Raw genomic sequence first — 19,250 nt, forward strand, 5'->3', positions numbered from 1 at the left:
TCTCACTCTGTTGCCCAAGCTGGAGTACACTGGCACCATCTTGGCTCATGGCAACTTCTACCTCCCAGCCTCAGGTGATTCTCTTGCCTCAGCCTCCCAAGTAACTGGGATTAAAGGCACCCACCACCACACCCAGCTAATTTTTGTGTTTTTAGTAGAAACAGCGTTTCACTGTGTTAGCCAAGCAGGTCTCAAACTCCTAACCTCAAGTCATCCACCCACCTCAGCCTCCCAAAGTGCTGGGATTATAGGCATGAGCCACCATGCCCGGCCTGCTCAGCTAATTTTCATACTATTTTTGTAGAGATGGGAGTCTCACGGTGTAGCCCAGGCTAGTCTTGAACTCCTGGCTTCAACTGATCTTCCTACTTTGGCCTCCCAAAATGTTGGGACTACAGACATGAGCCACTGCACCTGGCCTGTTTTTGTTTTTGTTTTTGTTTTCAAAACAAAGACTTATATGGACTTAGTTTTCAAGTGTTGCTCCTGAATGTGAAGAGCATTCCGTGAAGTACAAAAGTCTTCCTGTGAGCAACAGCAGGTGCAGAAATAGGGAGAGCAGGGCCTATTATTTTTTAGAATCTTTCTTGGATTTGGTGTGCTTCTGAGAAGTTGTCGAGGTAGGGCCCACACAGGCACTCAGACTGGCCTTATTTGCAGTAGTCAATCTGTGGCACCTGAAAGAAGAGAGCATTTGGATTGTGAATAAATAACTAGCTGGGAGAATGAACTCGCTACACGCCTACACCCAAGTAAAAGGAATCTCATATAAATGGCTATTTTAGAAATAGCCCAACTCCATTCACTGATGAGTAACAGAAAAGGATTAATACTAAGGTAATTAAATTAAAATGTAGGAAAGGAGCAACAAAGTATACTAATCTATTCCCTAAGACACTGACCAAAAAATGTTGACGGGACAAATGAAATTTATAATGAAACACCACCATGGATTTAAATAACATAACAAAATAACCATCTCTGTGAAGGAAAACACAAAGATCAAATACAAAAGACTCCTGGAGTAAATGGCAAAACATAAAGTGATGACACAGGAGTTGACAGGACTCAGTAGAGAACTAATGAAGACACCACAGAAGGAAGATAAAACTACACAAGACAATATTGGCTGTAGAAGATGGAAATGAAAAAGTGAATAAAATAAAAGAGAAAGAAAGATAGTCATGTGTGGTGGCGCATACCTGTAATCCCAGCACCTTAGGAGGCTGAGGTCAGCAGATGGCCGGAGCCCAGGAGTTTGAGGCCAGCCTGGGCAATATGGCGAAACCCCAGCTCTACAAAAAAATTTATAAGTTGGCCAGATGTGGTGGTGTGGGCCTGTAGTCCCAGCTACACAGGAGGCTGAGTCAGGAGGACTGCTTAAGACTGCCAGGTTAAGTTTGCAGTGAGCTGTGTTCGTGTCACTCCACTCCAGCCTGGGTGACAGAATAAGAACCTGTCTAAAAAAAAAAAATTTTTTTTAAAGAGAAAAAAAGATAAAAGAAAAACCATACAGAACATAGTATGAGAGAAAAGTAAGATCAAGCATGCATCATAATACATGTCAGTGGCTTCATTGAGGGTTAAATTGTGTCCCCAAAAGCCATGTTGAAGTCTTAACTCCCAGTTCCTCAGAACACAGCCTTATTTGGAAATAGGTCATTGCAGATATAGTTAGTCAAGGTGAAGCCCTACTGGAGTAGGGGGAATTCTCAATTCAATATGACTGGTATTCTTTTTTTTGGAGACAGGGTCTTGCTCTGTTACCCAAGCTGGAGTATAGTGAGTGGTGTGATCTGGGCCCAAGTAATCCTCCCACCTCAGCCTCCCAAGTACCTGAGACTCCAGGCATGCATCACCATGCCCAGCTAATGAAAATTTTTTTTTTAGTAGAGATGAGGTCTTGCTATATGGCCCAGGCTGGTCTCAAACTCCTGGCTTCAAGTGATCCTCTTGCCTTGGCCTCCGAAAGTGCTGGGATTACAGGCGTGAGCCACCATACCTGACCCATGACTATCATTCTTAGAAAAAGAGGAAATTAGGACATAGACATGTACAATATTATGTGAACATGAAGGTAGAGATTGGGAAGGTGCCGAGGAATAAGAAAGATTTCCAGCAAAGCCACCAGAAGCTGGGAGAGGAGGCATGGAGTAGTTTGTTCTTCACAGCCCACAGAAAGAACCAGCCCTGATGATGCGTTGATCTCAGACTCCGGGCCTCCAGAACTGTGAGACAGGCCACTTCAGTTGAAGCCACACGGTTTGTGATGATTTGTTGTAGGAGCTCAGGCCTTAACTTGCCTAATTCCAGATTGCATTACAAAGCAAAACCCACCTCTGCCTTGTATGCAGAGGCACACCAAGCACAAAGTGATTCAGGAAAGTTTAAATGAAACATTAAGTAAAGACATGCTGAACTTGACTTGTACTAACTCAAAAGACTAGATTGATACAGTATCAGGAATTTTATAAGGCAGGCATTAAATACAGCCATTGAAACAATTATATTACTGTGTAAAAACTCATAATTAAATATAGTAAATACTTAAAACCCAGCACTTGCTAATTATTCAGCTACATTTCACCCTTCCTGTGGAATAATTATGTAGAATGGTGTGCTGTTTCACGTTTCCCCCTGCACTCCCACCCCACTCCACCCTGAGTGATATAGCATTGGCAGCTTGAAATTGGCCCTGGTTAGAGCACTTATTCCACAGAAATCATCAATAGCACTTTGTTTACTGTTTTATTGATCATCTAAGCAGAGATTGATAATCTTTTTCAGTAAGGGAAAAAATAGATAAGTTATTTTAGGCTTTGTGAGTCGTGTAGTCTCTATCATGAGTCCTCACGTCGGTGTGGCTGTTGTGAAAGACTTCATCTACAAAACTGATGTTGGGAGAGGAACGAGTTGTGGCTGAGAACCTCGGCGGCAGGCCCAGGTTTGGGACCATGAGCTGGATTCCTTTTAAGATTGGGCAGCCCAAAAAACAGATTGTGCCCAAAACAGTGGAGAGAGACTTTGAAAGGGAGTATGGAACACTCCAGCAGTGAGTGTCAACCCCAGAAGGATGAGGCTGGAAGAGCAGACCCCGAAGGCTGCAGAAAGACATGAAGAACAGCCGACGCTGACCTGGATACTGACTGAGAACCCGTGTGTGCCAGGCACTCTCAGTGCTAGAGAGTCACCAGCAAGGCAGGATAGGAGCTTACGTTCTAGAAGGAAGACCTGCAAGAGATCCAAGAGGATGGATATAATCACACATCATGGTGTGCGCTGTCAGGAAAAATCAGGAGCTCCTAAGCCTCAGCCAGTTACTGATGTGTAAACACACACCTTTCTTACCAAGCACTGATCACAAAAGGAAGACATTCCTTCCCTGGGAGCTGCTGCCACCACCACCATGCCCTGCCATGTCAAAATCTGCTATGAAGATATGCTTGGACTTACTCTCCAATACTCTCTGTGAGCAAGACCAGGACCTCCTGAACATGGTGACAACCCTGGACACTGCCGTGAAGCGGATGGATGCTTTCAACCTTCTGGTTGAAAAGGTGAACCAGATCCAGAAGACTGTGATTGACCCCTTAAAAAAGTTCGGCAGCGGCTTTCCCAGCTTCAACATGGCTGTGAAACGGCGGGAACAGGCCTTGCAGGACTGCAGGAGGCTGCAGGCCAAGGTAGAGAAGCACGAGGAAAAGAAGACGACGGGGTCAGTGCTGGCCAAGCTCCACCATGCGCGAGAGGAGCTGCGGCCTATGCGGGAGGACTTTGAAGCCAAGAACAGGCAGCTGCTGGAGGAGACGCCATGCTTCTATGGCAGCCGCCTCAACTACTTCCAGCCCAGCTTCGAGTCCCTCATCTGAGCGCAGGTGGTGTACTACTCGGAAATGCACAAGACCTTTGCAGACCTGACCCAGCAGCTTGACCAGCCAGGCCACTCGGATAAGCAGCAGGAACGGAAGAATGAGGCCAAACTCAGGTCCAGGCCCTCTCCATTGTGGCTGATGACTGAAAGCCCATCACTTGCGGAGGACTCCTGTGACACTCTCAAGGTCTCATTCTTGCCCTTCTCAGGGCTAGGGTCCCACTCCTCCCACAGGCTGGGGACAGAGGTGGCCCTGGTTCACTTGCCTGCCCTTTGCAATGAGTGACTTCCCAAGCCCAGCACCAGGAGCCCTAGGCAGGCCGCCATCTCCCCACTCACAGCCCCAGCAGGTAAGCAGTGTAGACAAACCCTTGGGCCTTTTTTATTTGGAGAACTGTCCACCATACATCCTGGCTCATGGCCTGAACAAGCTACAGCCCTTCCAACGGCATGGACTTTTTGGCTCATTTGGGGGTCTTAGCCCTGCATGCATGGTGGGGAGCAAATCTACCTCCAAAGGACCCATCATGGGGAGCCCACTGGCCTCTCGTTGCCTTTTTACTTCAAAGCTTTTTTCTGGGAGAGGCCCTGAGCCCTGCCCGGAAGAGCTGGTCCTCCAGCCCTGGCAGGCCCTCAGCCGGCTTCCCAGCAAGACAAAAGCTACCCTCGTGGCTTTGGGACGCGAGTCCCAAGTAGCTGGGGTTCCCAAGGTAACTGAGAACTGTTACCTCGGGAACTCGAACTCTCAGTGGAACGGTCCCACCACACAGAGTGTCCCATGTTAATTCATAGGCCTCAAAGCAAGAACATTGGGTTTGTGTCTCACCTGAATATTTGAAGTTTTATTTTTTCAAGTAAAGTTTTCAGTGGAAAAAAAAAAAACTGATGTTGGGCTGGGATATAGTTTGTCAACACCTGATCTAGACATAAGAAAGTAATGGAGAAAAACATTAGTCATACAGAACTTGAAGGTGCTTGTCAGGTCATGCATGGTGGCTCATGCCTACAATTTCAGGACTTTGGAGGGCTGAGGCAGGCAGATTACTTGAGGTCAGAAGTTTGAGACTAGCCTGGCCAACAGACATAACGTTGTCTGTACTAAAAATACAAAAATTTGCTAGGCGTGGTGGTACACCTGTTGTCCCAGGTACGTGGGAGGTAGGAGAATTGCTTGAGCCTGGGAGGCGGATCTCTGCAGTGAGCCGAGATCACGCCACCGCACTCCAGCCTGGGTAACAGAGTGAGACCCCATGTTTTTTTGTGTGTTTGTGAGAGTTTCGTTCTTGTCACCCAGGCTGGAGTGCAGTAGTATGATCTCTGTTCACTGCAACCTCCGCCTCCCAAGACCCTGTCTTTAAAGAAAAAGAAAGGCTGGGCACGGTGGCTCACACCTGTAATCTCAGCACTTTGGGAGGCCGAGGTGGGTGGGTCACCTGAGGCCAGGAGTTTGAGACTGGCCTGGCTAACATGACAAAACCCTGTCTGTACTAAAAATATGAAAAATTAGCCAGATGTGGTGGTGGTGGGTGCCTGTAACCCCAGCTACCAGGAGGGTGAGGCAGGAGAATTACTCAAACCCCAGGAAGGAGAAGCTGTAGTGAGCCAAGGTGGCGCCATAGCACTTTAGCCTGAGCAACAAGAGTAAAACTCCATCTCAAAAAAAAAAAAAAATTGCTTTACTATAGCTGTTACATTATGAAGATGCCAAAAGTTTAGGGAAGTGTTCTGCATATATTCAAAACCATTATCTGACTCAGGGAAGAACTGTCACATGTCATTGTGAATTTTCCCATTTTCCTTCTCATATTATACTTGGGAAAGATCCTTTGTGTGGGTTCAGTCTTTGTAATTTTTTGAAATTTGAATTTTGACCTAACGTATGGTCTACCCTAGAGAATGTCCCACGTGCCCTTGAGAAGAATGTGCAGTCTGCTGTTGTTGGGTGTATTCCCTATGTCTGTTAGGTCTAGTTTGTTTAGTGTTCAAGTCCTCTGTGTCCTTGCTGAGTTTCTGTCTGGATGTTCCACCCGTTACTGAAAGTGGGGTACTGAAATCTCCAGCTATTCTCGTTGTCCTCTCTGTCTCTCCCTTTAATTCTGTCAGTGTCTCCTTCCTATATTCTGTTATATGGGGCTCCGTTCTTTGATGTGTGAAGGTTTATAATTGCTGTATCTTTTTCTCTTTATTGTGATATGAACACTTAACATGAGATCTGCCCTGGTAGGGAGAAATTTAAATGTATATTATTGTTCAGTGTAGGCACAGTGTCACATAGCAGAGCTCTAGAACTTCTTCATTTTGCTTAACTGAAACATTATGCCCTTTGATTATTTCTCCCAGCCCTTTGGTCTTCTCTTTTTTTTTTTTTTTTTTTTTTTTTTGAGACAGAGTCTCGCTCTGTCGCCAGGCTGGAGTGCAATGGTACCATATCGGCTCACTGCAGCCTCCGCCTCCTGGGTTCAAGCAATTGTCCTGCCTCAGCTTTCAGAGTAGCTAGGATTACAGGTACGCACTACCAAGCCCAGCTAATTTTTGTATTTTCAGTAGAGACAGGGTTTCACCATGTTGGCCAGGATGATCTCGATCTCCTGACCTTGTGATCCACCTGCCTCAACCTCCCAAAGTGCTGGGATTACAGGCATGAGCCACCACGCCCAGCCTGGTCTTCTCAATGAATCTTTTATTAATATAGTCTGTCTTTTGTCTTTTGTTTTTGATTTAACATCCATTTTCTCTAATATTGATACAGGCCCCCAGCTTTCTTTCAGTTACCGTTTTTATGAAATATCTTTTTCCATCCTTTCACATTTTGTATGTTATTGAAGTTAAGTTGGTATCAATGCAGACTACATTGGTATGAATTGAAACTGTTGATTGTAATCCCATGGAAACCAATGTTAAAATACCACTGAAAAAAGATAATGTCATCTGAGGACTCAAATCACACACACAAATATTTTTTCAAATGATTTATCAAGCAAAGGTAAACAGATTGACATCTTACCAGAAAAGGTGGAATTCAGCTTAAATGCAGAACACGGAGTGTCCTTTATAATGCTGAAGGATCTAATTTACAGTGAAGTTCTAACAGTTAAGAATATCCATGTACCAAATAATGTAGCATCAAGATTTATAAAGCAGAATTTATAAGAAGTATGAGGAGGGTTTCAAAAAGCAGCTTAGAAGCAAAAGGGCTTTAATTCACATTTTTCAGGCCCCATCAGTTCTAGCAGACAACAAATAAATAGGATATAATAATAAGGGGAAATAGATACTATTAATTTTTTGTGTTAATTATACCTTTTTTTCCTCTCTCTCTTTTTTTGAGACAGTCTTGCTCTGTCTCCCAGGCTGGAGTGCAGTGGCGTGATCTCAGCTCACTATAACCTTCACCTCCCTGGTTCAGGCAATTCTCATGCCTTAGCCTCCTGAGTGACTGGGATTACAGGCATGTGCCACTGTGCCCAGCTAATTTTTGTATTTTTAGTAGAGACAGGGTTTTGCCATGTTAACTAGGCTGGTCTCAAACTCCTGAGCGATCCGCTCACCTCGGCTTCCCAAAATGCTGGGATTACAGGCGTGCACCACCGTGCCTGCCTTCCCCTCCTTGTTCGTTCATTAGTTCGTTCATTCATTCATTTATTGAGACAAACTCTTACTGTGTTACCCAAGCTAGAGTGCAATGGCACAGTCATGGCTTGGCTCACTGCAGCCTTGACCCCCCCAGGCTTAAGTGATCCTCCCAGCTCTGCCTCCAAGGTAACTGGGTTTGGGTTAGTGTTAGACTGGGTATTTTGTTTTTTTTTGGTTTTTTAAAGACAGGGTTTCTCCATGTTGGTCAGGCTGGTCTTGAACTCCCAACCTCAGGTGATCCGCCTGCCTTGGCCTTCAAAGTGCTTGGATTACAGACATGAGCCACCACTCCTGACCAGTCTGGGTTTTTTTGTTTGTTGTGTTTTGTTTTTGTTTTGTTTTGTTTTGTTTGAGATGGAGTCTTACTCTATTGCCAGACTGGAGTGTAGTAGCGCAGTCTTGGCTCACTGCCACCTCTGCTTCCGAGGTTTAAGCGATTATCCTGCCTCAGCATCCCAAGTAGCTGGCACTACAGGTGCGTGCCACCACACCTAGCTAATTTTTTTGTATTTTTAGAAGAGACGGGGTTTTACCATGTTGGTCAGGATGGCCTCGATCTCCTGACCTTGTGATTCGCCCACCTCAACCTTCCAAAGTGCTGGGATTACAGTGTGAGCCACCGCGCCCGGCCTGTTTTGTTTTGTTTTTAGATAGTCTCATTCTGTCACCCAGGCTCTAGTGCAGTGGCAGGTTCTTGGCTTACTGCAGCCTCCACCTCCTGGGATCAAGTGATTCTCGTGTCCCAGGCTCTTGAGTAGCTGGAATCACAGGCATGTGCCACCAAACCCACTAATTTTTGTATTTTTAGTAGAGACGGGATTTCACCATGTTGGCCAGGCTGGTCTTGAACTCCTGATCCACCCACCTCAGCCTCCCAAAGTGCTGGGATTACAGGCGTGAGCCGCTGCGTCCGCCTAAATTTAATTATTTTTTAGACAAGGTCTTACTGTGTCACCTAGGCTGCGGTGCAGTAGTGTGACCAGTTCACTGAACCCTTGAACTCCTTAGATCAGGTCATTGTCCACCTCAGGCTCCTGAGTGGGAGACTACAGGCACATACCACTATGCCCAGCTCTCAAAAAACATTTTTAAATGGGTTAAAAGGGCTTCTGTTTTCTCCTGTCATTCCTGTTTCTAGTTTCCCTGCCAACACTAACCCAATCAAGATAAACCATAAAAAAATTCAAAAGGAGTTTTTTACATTGAACTTACTTAGTTCTGTGCAAATAACAAAAGAAGAAAACATGGATAAGTTTATTTATAATCTTAGAACAGGAAGGATATTTTCTATTATGTATTTGTCAGTTTTCATGCTGCACATAAAGATGTACCTAAGACTGGGCACTTTACAAAGGAAAGAGGTTTGATGGAGAACTCACAATTTCATGTGGCTAGGCAGGCCTCACACTCATGGCCAAAGGCAGGGAGGAGCAAGTCACATCTTACGTGGATGGCGACAGGCAAAGAGATAGTGCAAGAAAATTCCCATTTTTAAAACCATCAGATCTTGTGAGACTTAGTCACGATCAGGAGAACAGCATAAGAAAGACCTGCCCCTATGATTCAGTCGTCTCCCACCAGGAGAGTCGTCTCCCTCTCATAACACATGGAAATCATGGGAGCTACAAGAGGAGATTTGGGCGGGTACACAGAACCAAATCATACACATTATGACTCAAAATTCAGAATCTATAAAAAGAAAGTATTGGGAAATTTGACTCAGGGCTGGGTACAGTGGCTGACACCTATAATCCCAGCAATTTGGGAGGCCGAGGCGGGTGGATCACGAGGTCAAGAGATCGAGACCATCCTGGTCAACAAGGTGAAACCTCGCCTCTACTAAAAATACAAAAATTAGCTGGGCATGGTGGTGCGTGCCTGTAGTCCCAGCTACCCGGGAGGCTGAGGCAGGAGAATTGCTTGAACCCAGGAGGCGGAGGTTGCGGTGAGCCGAGATCATGCCATTGCACTCCAGTCTGGGCAACAAGAGCGAAACTCCGTCTCAAAAAAAAATAAAAAAATAACTGCCAGAAATGAAGAATAAGTAAGTCAGTCGAGTAGAAAAATGGGCAACCTTTTTGAACAATTAGTTCACAGGTAAAGAAGTACCAATGGTCCTTAACATGTGAAATGATGCTCAGTTAATTTTTCTTTTTTGAGATGCAGTCTCGCTCTCTTGCCCAGGCTGGAGTGCAGTCGTGCGATCTCAGCTCACTGCAACCTCTACCTCCTGGGTTCAAGCAATTCTTCTGTCCCAGCCTCCCGAGTAGCTGGGACTACAGGCGCACTACCATGCCCGGCTAATTTTTGTATTTTTAGTATTGACAGGGTTTCACCATGTTGGCCAGGCTGGTCTCGAACTCCTGACCTCGTGATCCACCTGCCTCAGCCTCCCAAAGTGCCGGGATTACAGGCATGAGCCAGTGCTGCCCGGCCTTCAACTTCTTTATATCAAGAGATGAGCAAACTGAGAGCACCCTGAGACACTATCATTTACCTTTCATGCTGGCAAAATGCCAGGAGTTTGAAATATGCTGTTGGAAAAGCTGTGGATAATAGGGTGCTTTTATTCTTGGTGAGAGTGCAAACTGTTATAACCCTTATGGAAAGGCATCTTGGCAATACTTACCAAAATTACAGAAGCATTTTTCTTTCCAAGTTATGTGTGGTAATTTATTATTCAGATACACTAGCATACGTATCAGATGAAAAAGGTGTCAATGTGCTGAGAGCTAACACACCGGAGTTGGAAGGGCTCTGTTGAAAGATCTCAGCTGGCTTGCTGCTTCCTGGGTAGCTCCACTCTGAAATGTAGCTCTCCTGAGCAGTCAGCACTAGTGCTCAGAAGCACCTCCTCTCACCCTGTAGTTTTCATGCCACCCTCACGTTCCCCAAATTCCTTAGTGTAGAGAAGCAAGGAAATGTCATACATTGGGAAGTCTGACAGCATGTGGTTCATCCACTGTGTCTGGGTATTGCATTTCCTGGTAGGATGTGTGCATTCCACTCATCTTCTGCCTCCAAATATTCCCAGTTATATTTGTAGTTTTTTAGTCCATTGAATGTTGTTAACTGTATTGGTCTTTGCACTCTACCACGAATAGGGGACTGGGTAAATAAAATATGGTTATAAGTCAAAAACACAACCCAAATGAATCAGTAAAACAGGGTATGAGGTATATGCTATGACACTTTTGAAATAAGCAGGGAGATTGGGTAAGAAAATAACATTTGGGCTAGGTGCAGTGGCTCACACCTGTAATCCTAACACTTTAGGAGGCCAAGATGGGAGGATCACTTGAGCTCAGGAGTTCAAGACCAGCCTGGACAACATAGCAAGACCTTGTCTCTACTAAAGTCGAAAAAAAAAAAAATTAGCCAGGCATGGTAGTCCACCCCTGTAGTCTCAGCTGCTAGAGAGGTTGGGGGGCGGAGGCAGGTGGATTGCTTGAGCCCAGGAGTTTGAGACCAGCCTGGACAGCATGACAAAACCCTAACTCTATAAAAAATACAAAAACTAGTTGGATGTGGTGGTGCACCCCTGTGGTTCCAGCTACTGGGAGGCTGAGGTGGGAGGATTGCTTGAGTCTGGTAGGTCGAGACTGCAGTGAGTTCTGATCATGCCACTATACTCCAGCCTGGGCGACAGAGCCAGACTCTGTCTCCAAAAAAAAAAGAAAAGAAAAAAACATTTATATTTGCTTATGTCTACATACATAAGTACTATAAGGGCATACAAAAAATTACTGTATTTCACTGATTGTGAAAAACAAGGCTTTAAAACCATAGCATCTCTAAAATCAATATATTACTTAAAACTGATGACATCTTAATATTCTAGAATTTTATTACTGCATTTTTAAGTGTACACAAAATAATGGTTCAGTTTGTAATTGTTGCCACCTTAGAGTCAATGGAATGCTGAGATACAGTGATATGGTATGGAAGGTAATAGTGGATGGGTTAGAAGGGAGCTTTCTCGATATATCATTTGAAACGTGAATGTGCTACTAATTCAAAGCAAAAAAACTTTTAAGGAGTTGTTGTTTTTTTTTAAGTTTTTAAAAAAACTTTTAACGTGGTGGCGTGTGCCTGTAGTCCCAGCTACTCGGGAGGCTGAGGTGGGAGGATCGCTTGAGCCCAAGAGTTCTGAGCTGTAGTACACCATGCCAGTTGGGTGTCCACACTAAGTTCAGCATCAATATGGCAACCTCCCGGGAGTGGGTGACCACCAGGTTGCTTAAGGAGGGGCGAACTGGTCCAGGTCAGAAACAGCAGGTCAAAACTCCCGTGCTGATCAGTAGTGGGATTGCACCTGTGAGTAGCCACTGCACTCCAGCCTGGGCAACATAGCGAGACCCCATCTCTAAAAATAATAAATAATAAAATAAAAAATCTTATAAGGAAAATAAGATATTGGAAAATGTAAAACATTTAAAAAGTAAATCCAATAGTTGTCAATATAAATGGATTTAATTTTTTTAAGTCATTTAGTACTTTAAGGCTTATGTTTGTGTAGGTTTTTCTAGGTATCATTAGTTCATCTTCAGATACTCCACCAAACCTGCAGAACTGCTCTAAATGAGGCAAACCTATCAGATCTCTGTGATTTGTGCTTTTTCTTGATCATATTCCTACTTGAAGCCTTGCTTCTCCCTGCCCCAGTCTGTATCAGTCCCTGTCTGGACTTGGTGCCCAGCTGTTGTTCCTGGTGCCTCCTTTCTCCACCAGGCTCTGAATTCCCTTCATCTTGTCACCTGGAGCCTGTATGCTTCCTTTTTCTTGATTTACTCCCTTGATTTGTAAGAGCACCTCTTCAGCAGTACTGAAAGAATGCCCAAGATACCAGTTTTTTATACTTTGCATATCAGAAAACATCTTTATCCTATCCACAGTCTTCGGTCTGTTTTCTCTATATTGTTCAGATTAGGCTAATTATACTGATCTGTCTTCGGCCTCTTTGTTTCTAAAGCAAATGCGATGGCTGTCACCTGTGTAGTCCCAGCTACTCAGGAAGCTGAGGAGTGAGGATCATTTGAGGTCGAGAGTTGGAGGCTGTGGTGCTCAATGATCATGCCTGTGTGTAGCCACTGCACTCAAGCCTCACCAACGCAGCAAGACAGTCTTATTTCAGTTATTATGTTTTTCATTTCTTTAATTTCCATTTGGTTCCAAAGTTTTTATCATTTTGATTTTTTTACTAAGATATTTCTATTTTTTTCATTCATTTCAAGTGAATTTGTAATTGCATATTGACACATATTTCTGATACCTGCCTTAAAGTCCTTGTCAGGTAATTCCTTCATCGTTCATTTTGTCTTATCAAGTTGTGATTTTCCTGTTTCTTGATAAGATGGGTGATTTTCTGTTTGGAATTGGACATTTCAAGTGTTAAATTATAAGACTGGATTTATGTATAGGTTGTACTTTAGCAGACCTCCTCTCAAATTACCCCAGCAGGGAAGAAGGGGCATTGCCTTGTTACTACCAGGTGAGCAGTGAAGGCCAGGTTCCTGGTTGGCCTCTGATGATGCTGCACGAGTAGTGGGTTGGGAGGAGATTGAGGCCCCTCATTACAACCTGGCCAAGGAAGTCTAGGCTCTTCTCAGCCTTGGCCAGGGCTGCAGTTGTTTCTTTGGTGTTTCACTGGAGTAGAGCAATTATTGTCTACAGGATTTTCATCATGCCAAGCCACCCCTTTTTCTTGGTTCTTGGGCTGGAGAGAGTAGGCTTTTCTTGGGACTTTTTTTTTTTTTGTCTCTGCTCTTTGGCATTTCCGGGTCATCAGCTTCTCCAGCACCCGGTCTAGGACACACAAGGCAAAAAGCAAATCCAGGGAACTGACTACCATGCCATTCCTGGGGTCCTGAGTTCCCTAGACAGTGTGCCTTTTCCTCCTCACTTTTCAGCAGCTTGTTGTGCTTGCTTTATATATAACACTCACGATTTTTAGCTATACTTTGTGGGAGGAGTAGGAAAAAGTATGTCTACTCCATCATTCCTGAAACACAACTCCTACCCTCACTTTTAAATGATAGGATGGCAGGCAGAATTTTAGATGGGAAATCATTGCTCTTTAAAAATATTAGCTGAATGTGGTGGCTCACCCAGAACTTCAGGAAACCAAGGCAGGGGGATCGCTTGAGTCCAGCAATTTGAGACCAGCCTGATCAATATGGCGAAACCCCGCCTTTACAAAAAATACAAAACTTGGTCAAGCATGGTGACACACACCTGTAGTCCCAGCTACTGAGGCAGAGGCGGAAGGACCACCTGAGTCAAGGAGTTCAAGACTGCAATGAGTCATGATCGTGCCCTGCACTCCAGCCTAGGCAGGACAGTGAGAAAGCCTCTCTCTCTCTCACTCTGACATATATATATGAGAGAGAGAGTGGCCTACATTTAAAGGTACTATTCTGTTGTCTTCTACATTTTGTTTTTACTTTTGAAACCCAGATACTATTTTTGAGTGCTAATTTTTATATCTTATATGTTCATTTTTTTTCTGAAAGCTTTAATGATCTTTGTTCTCAATGTTTAAAAACTTGATAGTAGAATTTGGCTTGGTTGTTTTTATATGTGCTGGATACTCAGTGGTCTCTTCAGTCTGAAAACTCATGTTGGTCAGTACAGGGAAATCTTGATATATTATTGCTTTTCACAATTTGTTTTCTACTCAGTTTCCATCTCATTTTTTGGGGGGAACTCCTATTTATCAGGTGAACTTCTGGAATTACTGGATTTTTTTTTTTAATCTTTTCTCTCTTTACAATCTCTCGTCTCTCTTTTTTTTTTGTAGATACCTTCAACTTTATCGTAAAGTCTTTTCAATATGAAAATCTGTAAATGTCTGGGAAAATAGAGAAAATCATAGTAATCAAACATGTGACTGTTATAATATTTTGCTTTTTCTTTTTTTTTTTTTTTCTAAGAGACAGAGTCTCGCTCTGTTGCAGCTGGAGTTCAGTGGTGCCGTCATAACTCACTGTAGCCTCAACCTCCCGGGCTCAAGCAGTCCTCCCGCTCTTCAGCCTCCAGAGTAGCTGTGACCACAGGCACGCACCACCATGCCCAGCTAATGTGTGTAATGTTGGGGTTTCCCTATTTTAAGCAAGCTGGTCTCGAACTCCTGGGCTCAAGCGATCTTCCTGCTGTGGCCTCTCAAAGCACTAGGATTATAGGTGTGAGCCACCATGCCTAGCCAATTCTTTCTTGTGCCTATTCAGATATGCAGTTGAGACTTTCTAGTGGTTTTTCCCCCTTTTCAGCACTTACACTTTTATATTCCAGAATTTCTGTCTAGTCCCTTTGTTGCCTGGGCTGAAATACCAATGTTACAATTATAGCTTATTGCAACTTCAGACTGCCGGGCACTAGCAGTTCTCCTGTCTCAGCTTCCTGAGTAGCTGGAACTACAGGTGCATGCCAATGCACCTGGCTAATTTAAAAAAAAATAATTTTTGTTTAAGAGATGGGGTCTTACTATCTTGCCCAGGCTGGGTCTCAATCTCCTGGCCTCACGTGACCCTTCTGCCTTACTTAGCTTCCCAAACTGCTGGGAATTTATAGGCATGAGCCACCAGGCCCAACTCAATGGTTTCATTTCTACAGGTTAAAAATCTCAAGTATACAATTACTCAACTGAAAATATAGGAGTAAAAACCAAAGAGTTTTTGTCTTCTCTCACTCATCAACAACACAGAAACTTCTGTGACCTTCGATTAGTATGAAATGGGGGAGGGTTTCTCCCTGACAACCAACCAGTCAGTTTTGCAGAAGACACCAGGTAGGTGCCCTGCAATTCAATTATGATACTTGGAGATAATGTCAGTTCTCATGGGTTGAAAGCTCAGTCCCACAAGACTGCACCCAACTTTTAACGCCAAATGCAAGCTCCAGGTGGTTTTACTTGTTCTTCTGACCAGCCAGGCCCCATGCATAAGTTTGATTACTTTGCTAGAACAGCACACAGAACTCAGGAAAACACTTTACTTACATTAACCTATGTATCATAAAGGCTATTACAGAGGATGCAGTTGACCAGCCAAACGGAATAGATGCATAAGGCGTGGGAGAAGGGATGTGAAGCTTCCGTGGCCTCTCTAGGCACGCACACCTACGGGAACCTTCACATACTTAGCTATCCCAGAAGCTCCTGAACCCAGGCTTTTCGGGTTTTTATGAAAATTCCATTTACGTAGGAATGGTTGATTAGGCATTGGCCATTGGTAATCAGCTCAACTTCAGTCCCTCTCAATTACAACTGTAGTAAAAAAAGAAAAATAACAATTCCAAAGACAACATATATATTGAAGAGTTCTGGGAGAAAAGGTACATTACTATTATGAAAATTGGTTGTGCTATGACAGTATGACTTTGAGTGAGTTCTTTAATGTGTTATTTTCTTAGTTAATTTTATTACTGCTTTTAAAAACTTGGGTGGGAGCAGGGCATATAGCATATTTTTAAAAACTGATTTCCATTTAAAATTGCTTTGTTAAACTTTTAGAGTCGAGAAATAGAGCATTAGAGCTAGGCATGGTGGCTCACATCTGTAATCCCACCACTTTGAGAGGCTGAGATGGGCGGATCACTTGAGCTCAGGAGTTGGAGACCAGCTTGGGCAACATGGTAAAACCCCATCTCCATGAAAAAAAATCACACACGGCCGGGCGCAGTGGCGCAAGCCTGTAATCCCAGCACTTTGGGAGGCCGAGGCGGGTGGATCACGAGGTCAAGAGATCGAGACCATCCTGGTCAACATGGTGAAACCCTGTCTCTACTAAAACTACAAAAAATTAGCTGGGCATGGTGGCGCGTGCCTGTAATCCCAGCTACTCAGGAGGCTGAGGCAGGAGAATTGCCTGAACCCAGGAGGCGGAGGTTGCGGTGAGCCGAGATCGCGCCATTGCACTCCAGCCTGGGTAACATGAGTGAAACTCCGTCTCAAAAAAAAAAAAAAAAAAATCACACACAAAAATTAGCCTGGGTGATGGCACGCACCTGTGGTCTCAGCTACTCAAGAGGCTGAGGTGCGAGTATCCCTTGAGCCTGGAAGACGGAGGTTGCAGTGAGCCAAGATCACACCACTGCACTCCAGCCTGGGTAACAGAGTGAGACCCTGTCTCCAAATTTTTTAAAAATTAAAAAAAAATAGAGTATCAATTATACAGTGTGCTCGACAGAAATAATTGGACAAATAACCATCCTCTGAGATGTTGTGGATGAAGGCAGCTTATTTGCTACTTGTGCTTTTCTTTTGTGTTTTAGTGCCAAACCCAAGTCTGAAATCCACGTGTCTATGGCCACTCCCGTCACTGTGTCCATGGAGACTGTATCCAATCAAAATAATGATCAGCCTACCATTGCCGTCCCTCCAACTGCCCAGCAGCCCCCACCGACCATTCCAACTATGATTGCAGCAGCCAGTCCCCCATCACAACCAGCCGTTGCCCTTTCAACCATTCCTGGAGCAGTCCCCATCACTCCACCCATCACCACTATTGCAGCTGCACCACCTCCATCAGCCACTGTGGGTGGCAGTCTCTCTTCTGTCTTGGGCCCTCCTGTACCTGAAATTAAAGTGAAAGAAGAAGTAGAACCAATGGATATCATGAGACCAGTTTCTGGTAAGTCCGTCAATAGAATACTCTCCATTGGCACTTGCCTCTTCCCCTTCCCTAATTCTCCTCCAGCATCCAGATTCTCCTGTGACCCTCAGCCAAGACTCTTGATGCTCCTTTTAGATGTTGCTTGTCATTAGATTTTGATAAGTAGAAGAAAGCAGTAAACTCGTTGTGAGAACTAAAACTACTTTGCTTCCCTTTTGTAATTAAGTTTAATTTCTGACCAAAATCAGGAAAGAAATTAATATTTCCCCATGGATATCCTTTAGTATGGTTTTCTTTGCATGCATTAAGAAAATGCTTCTATGTAAAAGGGGTCACAATATGGTTATAGCTGTGTACTACTTATTTACAAGTTATTCCCTGCCAAGTTTCATTGCCTTGTTATACAATCAAGTAAGATTTATGTTGCTGATAAACCTATATTTGATTAGAAAAATCTTAAAACAATTCATTTCTCCCTTTCCCACATCATCTTAACTCTGAACTTCCGGTTTGAGAAAATCAGGTCACTTCAGAGGTTTTCTTCTTTTTTTTTCCTTTTTAATAATTCATTGTGGAATTTTTTTCCCCTACAAAAGTAACATACAGTATACAAACTGTGTGACGTATAAACAAAACCAAAGGAGAAAGCAAGTTATGTATGCTTTGCTACCCAGTATTACCTGCCATTTCAGTGAGAAGACCTCCACTTCTGTCTCATGTTGTTGCCCAATAGAGGTGTGATTGTGCTGTGTCTGTAGTTTTTTGGTTTTTTTTTTTTTTTAATCTACTGTTTATTTGCTTTTATTCTGCCATGAAATCTCTTTCCGTGGGTATATTTAGCCTTGGCATTTTCTTGGAAAGATACCATGAGTAATCCAGAAGGGGATATTAAACATCCTCAATTATGCTACTCATCTGCTTTTTTTGGCTGATTCCCTTTACCTCTCTGTGCAAGAAAACTACCTGTAATCCTGCCTCAACCTATAGGGGTTTACTCCAGAAATTGTTCTAGCCACTGACGATGCAACTCTGTGTAAGACACATGCAGCTTTATCCTCTTAGATCTTACATTCTAGTGAGGGAGACAAGCAGCAAAAAGACGACTAAATTATGTATGTATGTATATATGAGTGTATATGTATGTTTGGGTGATAAGTGCTATGGAGAAACAAAGCAGGGAAGAAATATAAGGGAAAGTTGTAGCCAGGGCTGGAATTTTTTTAAGGGTTTTAGGAAAAAGCTTCATTGAGGAAGTGACCATTAAGTAGAGACATTAAATAAATGAAGTTGCTGGCATGAGGAAACCCGGGAAAAGAGTATTCCAGGCCAGAGAGCAGTAAGTCCAAAAATCTTGAGATAGGAGCCTGCATGATGTGCTCAAAATATAGCAAAGAACCAAAGGTTGCTGGAGCTAAGTAAAAAGAGGAGTGGCAGGCAGCAGGGTCAGAGAAGTAGGACCATGGTTGAGCGGGGCCCACAGGCTGTTGTAAAGGCTTTGGCTTTGCTGGGGTTGGCAGGGCACTGTTTGAGCAGAGCAGGGAGTGTGAGCAGAGCAGTGCCAAGTGCTCACTTAGGACTGAAGATAAACACTCTGGCTGCTGGGGAAAGAACAGACTCTGGGAGCAGGGATAGAATCAGGGAGACTTGTCAAGCAGCTGTTGCATTAATTACAAGGAACAATGAAGGCTCAACCAGGGTTAAGTGGAAGTGGTGTGAGGTGGTAGGATTCTGGATACGTTTATAAGGTAGAGCCAAGAGTGTTTAATGATTGGGTGTTGAGTGTGAGAAAACAGTATCTGGGACAACTTTCAAGGTTTTTGGCTTTAGCAACGGGAAGCCATAGACTTGCCATTGGCTGAATTAGGAAAGCCTGCAGGAGGACCTTGTTTTGTACGGAAAGATTAGGAGTTTAGTTTTTGATAGGGTAAGTTTCAGATGTCTGTTAGACATTTCAAATGTAGACATCAAGTAAATAGTTGGATCTATGTGGCTGGCTTTTGGAATAGAAAATGAAGTTGCAGATATAAATTTGGGAGTTGTCATTATATATATAAATTGTGTTTAAAGTTATGAGCATGGATGAGTGGTTCATATCACCTAGGGAATGAATGTTGATAAAAACAGGAGCAGTCCAT

The 19,250-nt window shown here is 43.7% G+C and overlaps 1 protein-coding gene and 1 pseudogene across 12 annotated transcripts in view; both read left to right on the forward strand.

Annotated features, from left to right (window-relative positions):
- SAP130 (Sin3A associated protein 130) overlaps nucleotides 1–19,250 on the forward strand; it is an 87,588-nt gene that overhangs the window by 55,169 nt on the left and 13,169 nt on the right. For all 12 annotated transcript variants that reach the window (XM_032263968.1, XM_032263975.1, XM_032263976.1 and 9 more), the window contains exon 16: nucleotides 16,775–17,133. In XM_032263968.1, coding sequence (XP_032119859.1) covers nucleotides 16,775–17,133 — 359 coding nt within the window. The remainder of the gene's footprint in view (nucleotides 1–16,774; nucleotides 17,134–19,250) is intronic.
- LOC116540463 lies at nucleotides 1,970–4,906 on the forward strand (annotated as a pseudogene).

Source organism: Sapajus apella, unplaced genomic scaffold (assembly GCF_009761245.1).
Source record: "Sapajus apella isolate SASKATOON/1434 unplaced genomic scaffold, GSC_monkey_1.0 scaffold140, whole genome shotgun sequence".
NCBI lineage: Eukaryota > Metazoa > Chordata > Mammalia > Primates > Cebidae > Sapajus > Sapajus apella.